The sequence below is a fragment of the Paralichthys olivaceus genome, chromosome 12 (assembly GCF_024713975.1).
Source record: "Paralichthys olivaceus isolate ysfri-2021 chromosome 12, ASM2471397v2, whole genome shotgun sequence".
NCBI classification, from domain to species: domain Eukaryota; kingdom Metazoa; phylum Chordata; class Actinopteri; order Pleuronectiformes; family Paralichthyidae; genus Paralichthys; species Paralichthys olivaceus.
The window spans coordinates 19,300,968-19,309,612 of record NC_091104.1 but is presented as its reverse complement, the minus strand read 5'-3'; the positions used below and the strand labels follow the sequence as shown (position 1 = coordinate 19,309,612).

At 40.5% G+C, this 8,645-nt stretch overlaps 2 protein-coding genes across 3 annotated transcripts; one reads left to right on the top strand and one right to left on the bottom strand.

Moving 5' to 3' along the window:
* Positions 1-552: 552 nt before the first annotated feature.
* On the bottom strand, positions 553-2,806 carry mgst3b (microsomal glutathione S-transferase 3b). Its single transcript, XM_020084791.2, has 4 exons — positions 1,954-2,806; positions 1,690-1,812; positions 1,312-1,384; positions 553-882 (listed from the first exon to the last, which is right to left on the bottom strand). Exons 1-4 carry the CDS (start codon positions 2,077-2,079, stop codon positions 782-784), a joined length of 423 nt encoding a protein of 140 aa, XP_019940350.1. The 5' UTR covers positions 2,080-2,806; the 3' UTR covers positions 553-781.
* Positions 2,807-3,105: 299 nt separating this feature from the next.
* On the top strand, positions 3,106-6,443 carry rsrp1 (arginine/serine-rich protein 1). 2 transcript variants are annotated; one of them, XR_011244710.1, is made up of 5 exons: positions 3,106-3,350; positions 3,852-4,413; positions 4,511-4,671; positions 5,405-5,959; positions 6,093-6,443. XR_011244710.1 is itself a non-coding variant. In XM_020085170.2 (5 exons), exons 2-5 carry the CDS (start codon positions 3,873-3,875, stop codon positions 6,249-6,251), a joined length of 939 nt encoding a protein of 312 aa, XP_019940729.2. In that variant the 5' UTR covers positions 3,106-3,350; positions 3,852-3,872; the 3' UTR covers positions 6,252-6,443. The 2 variants fall into 2 exon arrangements, 1 of the variants encoding a protein (XP_019940729.2); XM_020085170.2 differs by having other exon boundaries at positions 5,882-5,959.
* Positions 6,444-8,645: the final 2,202 nt, after the last annotated feature.

Here is an 8,645-nt window from a genome sequence, read left to right as displayed (position 1 = left end):
ACGACACCTCTCTAATTCTTCCCACTGTCCATAAATGAAGCCAAAATTATATCCTATATCCTACTTATATACTCCTGCTGCCATCTTGCACATCTGGAGCCAGAGTCTGCAGAGTAGCAATAGCGAGATGGAGCCAAGGTACTGAGGTCCCACTGATACACACACTCGACCAATCGTTGTCAAGTTTTACCCCATTTTTATAGCATCAAATAACTCATTAAAACCAAAGTTAAGGGGGAAAAAAATACTTACATGAACATCAGTGTAATAAGAACTATCTAACATGACGTAAACCACATTTGAGAAAATTGTATTTGAAATGTGCTTTGATTTTTTTTGTTTGACACATGCCCCATCGGATAACATGGAGCAGTCAGGTTTATGATCTACACTGCAGCCAGGCACCTGGTGGTGATTTGGGGCTTTTGTTTCACTATTGGGCAACTGTCATGTCGTCCATCTTCCTAAACAGTACAGTCCGTGCTCTTGACCAGCAAACCCTAATCAATAAATCTTTGTGTCCAAGTTTGACAGATTTAAGAGAGTCTGTGATACAAGAATCCTCTTTATTGTCAGTGATTACATGAAGCAGAATTTCATACAAATACTGGAATACAAAGATATCAAGCATTTAGTGGTCTATCAAAGTGTGTTTCACATATAATTAGAAAAGACAGTATTTAAAGAATTGTAATGCTACTTTATTGTCGATACATTTGAAAATGTCATGCAAGCTAATAATGATGAGCAAAGTCATCAGTCAGAGAAAAGGACAATCACCTTAAAAGACACCAAGCAACTGTAGAGCGACAGATATGGACAGAAAGATGACTCCGAAGAGTCCAATGTAACCATAGGCACCATTCATTCTCTTAGCTGGATCTGGAATAAAACACGAAACAGGAAAATTTTGAAACTTGCAGAGCAGTGGGAAATAAAATGGATGAAATATGAGCTTATAGGAAATTATGTACTTTGTGTTTTAATCTTTCAAGGCCCGTTAACACATCTAACTCATGTCAACACTTCACAAATGAATATTAATAAATTATATTTAAAATGTAACAGCCTAAAATTGTGTTTAAAAATTATTTAACACATATAAACAGTGGCTACAAAGGGTTTAGGTGCATTTGTACAGTGGCCCTGAGGGTCAATGCACAATGACATTTGCAGAAAACATACCATCAATTCATGTTTACCTTATTATATGTTTATTTCTAGTATATGTAAGAAATTAAACAGAAAGTAATATCTGTCCTTTCCTGTTACATCATTTCACAAACCAGTAGCCATTAAAGTCAATCTTACCTCCGGTGTAGTAGCCCCAGGCATAGGAAAACCTGCTGGTCACCCAAATAGCCCCGAGCACGGACGCTGATAACTGAGATTTAAAAAACAGACAATCAGAATCAAAGGGAAGACACAAGGGTTAGTTTAATGACAAAATGCTTCATCACAATGACTCTGCTTTTTTTCCCTTTGACTGTTATCTGGAGAATATATACCAAAGATCACAAGGAGTGGTTGCTCCTCCCACAAATCTGACATAACATGTAATATCACCTTATGTAGCTTATAATATCCACCTCTGAGTAGTTAGTGCAGTCAAAATGATTAGAATGTTTTGCACAAAAAACACAAGTAGTTGATTCGAATTGACCACCATTGTTTAAAAATGATACATACCGGATAGACAAGAGCTGCAATGGTCTGGAACACCAGCCACTGAGGGTAAACCTCCAGGGTGTTCTGATGTGCTCTCTGGATACAGTTATACACTGGCTCCTTGTCACTGTACATGGCGGGATACTGCAGAGAGCATGCATGTTAGAAAGGCTGCCATAACACGTTTAAGGATCCAATGCAACATGAAGACATTCAATAAAGAACAGACAGACTGGTTCACATTCCACCGTCAAGATAATTATCTACAAGTCCAACTTCACCGACCTTAACTCCGTACTTCTTCCTGGCTCCTCCAACCTTGACTGCCAAATACCCCAGCATCACCCAGCTGTACAGGTAGGTAAATATGGCGTAACCGAAGTTGGAGGGTAACACGGTGAGGACGTCCATCTCCGCTCGACGTGTTGGTCAGGTTTCAGCTGCAGGAACACGCGGAGGCGAGACGACTTTAACCGACTCAGAGGAGGAAGTGTCAACAACACTGCGGTTACGTAAAACATCGCGAGACTTCCTGCCGCTTTCTGGACCCACAGATGAATTTGACGGGAATCGCTTCTTTCGCAATAACGAGATTATGTGTCGTTGAATTGTTTTTATGCATTAAATGATTTTGTTCATACATCAAAACTATTATTTTAGAAAATAACGATACACGTTTGTTTGGTAAGAATTGATATTATTATTGATGGTAAAAGACAGTTTGAACCGTTTTACTCTGTATGAGAAACACTGACTAAAATAGAATATACATACAACGATTCAAAAATAGACATCAGGCACCAAAGTGAAACAATACAAAGACTGAAGAATTGTAATGCGATAAAGTAAGAAACCGTAGAAATGAGTAAAGTCTTTAATTTTTTCTACCATGTGCAATGTTTTGTTTTGTCGCTTTGCTTGAATTGTATACCACATTTGTTTCATATGAATTGTGTGACTTTCACATAGTAATGGGGGAAAAGCTTATAATACAGTATGTTATGTAACGTTATATTGTATTATCTATGATTCTATTCTACTTAATTCTATTCTATTCTATTCAGTTATGTTGTGTTGTGTTGTATACTATTGTATTATAATCTATTTTATTCTGTTGTACTATATTATATTGTATTCTCTATTATCCTGTTGTGTTGTATTATATTCTCTTGTGTTGTGTTATGTTATATTCTCTATTATTCTATTCTGTTATGTTGTGTGTTATATTGTATTATTCTATTCCACTTATTCTATATGTTATATTCCTCTATTCTATTCGATGATAAGGCCACATGTGTCACTTTAGGAGAACACATATCATAATAAAGAAAATAATGGCTGCCACAGTGAACGGTTGTGTTTGCCATGACGACGGTACGCCGCTCAAAACGGTCCGACCTTCCCGTGTACCACGTGACTGGAATTTTCCACAGCCCGTTTAAACTCGTGGCTCCGCCTCCTTCACCTCATTCGAGTGACGACGACTAAAAGCTCGAACCTCGACGGAGACGGACTCCTGCGCTTTAGAACAGATTTCACCTCAAACCAACGAGAAACATCACAACTGCGGTTTTCTTATCGTTCGCTTTTCACCCGGTGACTCGTGTTTCACAGCGACGTTCTCTAAACCGCGTTTATACCGACGACCTCCGAACAAAGGATTGAATCTTCGACCGGCCTTGGTAAGTAGCACCGCGGCAGCTAACGTTAGCATAGCTCTGTTTTAAAAATCTAGAGTCACGGCCTAACTATTGTAATCGTCTTTAACGGGCTGTTGTAAATATACATGTAATATCCATGTAATTAATCACATGCAGAGGGCCGTGAGATAATGACGGTGTTATTGGTTGGAGCAGACGGTAGCTCGTGCTAGTCGGGGCTACTTTAGCTTGAGTCATTCTGGAAATTTCCAGTTTGTGCAATCACGTGTCTGTTGTTTGCCCGCTAGAGGCAGCACTGAGGTATCAGCTGTTATGCAACAGTCATAACCCCCCCTCCCCCACACACACACTCATAAACAAGCGGGTATTATTAAGGCATTGATTCTAAATCAAACGGTTATAATATTATATTTAACTTTGATATATTTAACTTTTGATATACTATATAAACTTTTTTCATTAAATCTGAATTTGTATAAAAAGCGAATTGTTGAAAGCTCATGATTTCTGCTCTTGTTTCAGCTTGTGGCAGAGATCAGAACAATGGCCAAAGGAGAAGTCTCACACTCAGAAATGGCCCACGCTCGTCAGAGTGACGGCATCAGCGTCATCTTTGACCACAACATCCCTGCTTCGTCTCGCTCCCGCTCCCGCAGCAGCGGTGGCTCCTCTGGCCGCCACAGGGTGCGCGCCAGCCACAGGAGACCTCACAGGTCTTCATCCTCATCTTCAGTGTCATCCTCATCCAGCTGCAAGTTGTCATCTCGCCCTAGGTCCCGCTCTCACCCTCGCTGCCACAGACGTTCCTCACGCTGCCGCTGCGACAGCCATCGCAGGAGTGACCGTCATAGGGGCTCCCCGCCACGCCGCCTCAGAACACGCTCCCGCTCCCACAGCCGCTCGTCCTCGAAGGACAGGTACTCGAGTAGAAGAAATCACAGGTCAGGCTCCAAGTCTGCTAGCTACAGGAGTAGAAACAGGAAGAACGAGGGCCAGGTTAGACACAAAATTTCCAGATCCCCAAACAGAAGCCACAGGAGCCAATCCAGATCTTCAGGACACACAGTCCGCCTGGCTGTTGATGGTAAGTTAAAATCGCCTTTACAGGTAATCTTAATCTTTTTCCCATTAATTTTTTCATCTGATTGAATCTTCTCTCAATACTTCCCTATGTTGCCCAGATAAGAGAGAAGCCAACGCAATGAAGATCCTCAGAGTGGAGAAGCTTGATCTTCCAGAAAGTGTGAAACCAGTCCTGTCGGAGCAGTGGGTGGAGTCCAAAGAAGCTTCACCAGAACGGGAGACATGGGTGAGACAAGACCCTGAAAAGACGACATCACAGGTGGGTGTCAGAACGTGAATGTAGGCTTCATACTGAACACATCACACACAATACAAGAGGCATCGTCACAGATTCTAAACCGTCTTGCATCTAGTTTTTAATCAACCTGGACTACATGTAGGTACAAATCAAGTGGATTTGACAATTAAGGGTAGGTAATAATTTTCATACCTCTTGTTCATAATGGTGCAGTGACCATGTATTACATTTTTAGACTGTGCAAGAGAGAAAAATTGCTCCTAGCTGTCAAACCATTTTATCAAAGTAGCAACAGACTTGTAGTTGATCAAACGCAGTGTAACATACATGTCTGTTGATAAGCATGAGTTCTGTGCTGTGTTGAATTTCCTGTCTTGTGTTGACCTTTGGACCTCTGAGGGAACACACATACTCTCTGTATTTATTCCTGTCTTCATAGATAACATGACAGTGGTCTCCTTCACTCATCGGCACCTGGGATAAAAAGGCTGTCATGTGACTTGGGTGAAGACTAATTGTGTTTGCTTGAAAGGTTAAACTGATAATTCTTGTGATGTTGGTCTGCAAACAAACCCACCCATATATGTAAACATGCTCACATTTTGACACAATGCTAACTACACACATTGATACCAGGATGTTTTACACAAAATTTGTGATATTTTATGACACTTCATATAGAAAAGCAATATCAATTTTGACATTACAATTGTATGTATGCTTGCCGTTGAAATGGGTCATTGTTATTTAGCAGACTCCTCCTCTCACTGATGGAGCGCAGGCGTGTGGACTGCGTTATAGTGACTATTCCTGTCAAGAGAGCTAAAAAAGACGAAGAACTCCTCTCCGTATGCCAAAGATAAGTTGGTACACGAGGCGTGTGCTGAGGGGCTGGGAAACCTGCGTCACCATCATTCTGCCACTCTAGTCAGAGAAGACATCCTTTCTAATTTGTTCTTTTTGTTTGCATTGCTTTAGTTTAACTCAGTTGCAAGGTCTGTTATGGAAGCATTCATTGAATGTTTGAGTTTAGTCTTTGACAGCTGTTGGGGGGTGTGCATGAGAGCTGCAGTTTGTTGAAGCTAATGCTTATCGATGCTATAGAAGTGCTTTAAAATATTAGCATTATCCTTTTTAATCCATCTATATAGACCTAATAAACTGTCAAAGCTCGGTGCATTAGATTTGCTCACATCTAACTAGGTGTGTCTGTCTTGTCTTTTTGAAACAGAGCAGTGATGAAGAGCCTGATGACATTTCCAACCCAAAGATGTCCCCTATTAGAAAAACCATCTCTTTCAGCATTAATGTAAGTTTCATCTTGTCCCTGTTTTTACTGATCTGTTATAGATATGATGTCTATATACAAGACCGTATGCTGTTAACATCACCCTGAACGTATGATGATGTCCTGATGGGTTTCCTTTTCTTCTCATCTTTAGAATTCTGTGGCCAAACCAACTGTAGCAGCTCCGTCCTCTGCTAAGGTAACTCCCAGAGTGGACAGCTATGAAAGCAGGAAGCCCTACGGTCACTGGGTTCAAGTCAGATCGGGCAAATCCTCCAAAGCACGCAAACACAAACTCACTAAGTCACACTAGTGTGACGAGAGTTTACGGACACTGTAAATAGTGTAAATGTGTTGTACATGCGTTTATTTCATCGTCAACATTTTTTTTCAGATGAGTTAAATGGGAGGAAGTAAGGAGTGCTGTACAGGTGGGATTATCTTTTGCCCTTTGTCGTGTATTAAGCTGTGAACAGATTTAATAAAGATGTTTATTTGATCACAATATACTGATTGTCATTTTTTGTAACCAGAGACGGCCTCTGGAGGGAGGGTTTTAGTTTGAACTGGTTCATCAGTAGAGGGGTATGTTTCCAGAAATATTTTTAATGTGGTAGCAGTAATGGTTATTCATTCATACAGAATATTGCTTTTATATGTAACTTGTATTAAGTGGCACATACATTTAAGACTATGATAAATTGATAATAAAAACAAACATGACTTGGATATAGGTTAGTTGTTAGAGTACACATACAAAGAGACTAGATGGCACAAATACCTTATTTCAAAATTATCCATGTGTATGTTGCCAGTTGCATGTGTGTGTCAAGACTATGCAGAATTTAATGCATTTGAAAGAACAAAATAATTCAAGTGAGCTGCATTTCCCATGATGGCCACATGGTGTCAGTATCTGCACCAATGTTGCTATTGAGCAAAGGGATGGTGGTTGTCAGATTATCATTATTAAGTCAGTTAATTTAATATTTTAAGTATTATAATGTACTCATACACTTCTTTGTCATAGTATAGTGACGCCTCCATCTAGTCCACAGTGTAACAACAAGGCTCATGATTGGCAGTTTATTTTTATCCAATATTACAATGGACCTGTTTCAGACATTAATGGCTGAAATCTGTGTTGCATCAGTGTCTGGGTCCTGGTACTGTGCGTAATGGTTTCCTGTCCTGACCAGATTGTTCTGTTAACATTAATAGAACCATTGTTAATGTTAGTACCACCTCTACTTTCCAACCATGACAAGTGAAAAAGTCTCTTGTGTAAAAATCCTTGAACAATTAAACACTTTCCAGGAAGAATGTTTTTTTTTTGTCCAATGGGATGATCTCCAACCATCCGTCAGCGTCACTGACAGACGTCTGCTAATGCAGAACTCCAACATGTTCCATCTTGGGTAACCTGATACAATCCTCTGTTGTGGCTGCTGTGCTACTTACCTTAAAACTTGTGTGTATTAGGCGTGACAAGTTTTTGGCATTTGTTGGAAACGCTCGTGAATTATTGCAAGAAGGTAACATATCTGTCGGGTTTAGATAACCATCTCCTGAGTAAGTAATACGTTTTCAATGCTTCCAAGATTTTCCAGGCTGATATATGGACGCATGTCAAAATCTGTTGTAATAATAGAGTAAAATCACACTGTTTTGAATGTCTTTACTGCCAGACTCCGTGTCTCCTGCTGTAAACCGACCTGTTAATTCTGATTCATTACCGAGATGGAAGATAAGGATGCAAACGAATGATGCATTGATATTCAGTTGTAGTTTTACTAAGCGAATTAAGACATGCCTTTCTTATTATTCTCGTATGACTATCATGAATGTTATGTTTCTTTCTTTGGAGATTTTTTTAAGTGTGATTTGATGCCACTCAGTCCCTTTTGTATCTGTGGGAAAACTTGTTGATTGGGCCTAAATCAAAGCCTTTTCACCTTAGAGGGAACACTTAACTGGCAGTTGGCCTTGAAAGAATCAGAGGTGTCAGCCTATGAGACACAGTTGTGAATTTATGCGCCGCTGTTACTTGCAAAATTCCCAGCCAACATCCTCCGGTTAATCAGATAAAGAGGACAAAAATATCCCAACCATAAACCAGAGCACTTAATCCAGCCCCCCCGAACAGATCTGCAGCAGAGTCACATATCAAAAGACTGATTTTGAAGACCTCCTCTAAACTTTCATCAGCAACAACAGTGTGTGCCAGGGAGTGTCCCATAAATTCCCTCTGAGAAGTGACTAATCAAGCTAAAATATACCCAGCGGAGCCCGGGGTGTCTGATTCATTTCCATGTAGGTTTGACTTTCACTGACTCAAACCTGTCAGTTTGCCCGGTAGAGGGTGCACCGCCACCGTGCTCCGACACTGAGAAACTTGCATGGGAACCTGTTTTCATGTCTTATCTCGTCTCCAGTCACAAGGCTTTCCTGCTCATGTCACAGCTTCGGGCAAGTTGGTTAAACTGAGATGTGGGTGATAATGAATAAATTGAATTGCTCAATTGTTGCTCCTAATCTTCTGTGTGTGCACCTACACTAAAAAACATTCTTCTGGCTGGCATCTGGCTGCTAATCAAGCCCCCGGGCCGGGATGGTACTTCATTCTCACGCTCAAGATGTCTCTTGTCATGAGACCACACACACGAAAAACCCACAGAAAAACCAAAAAGTGTGCAAGATAACTGGA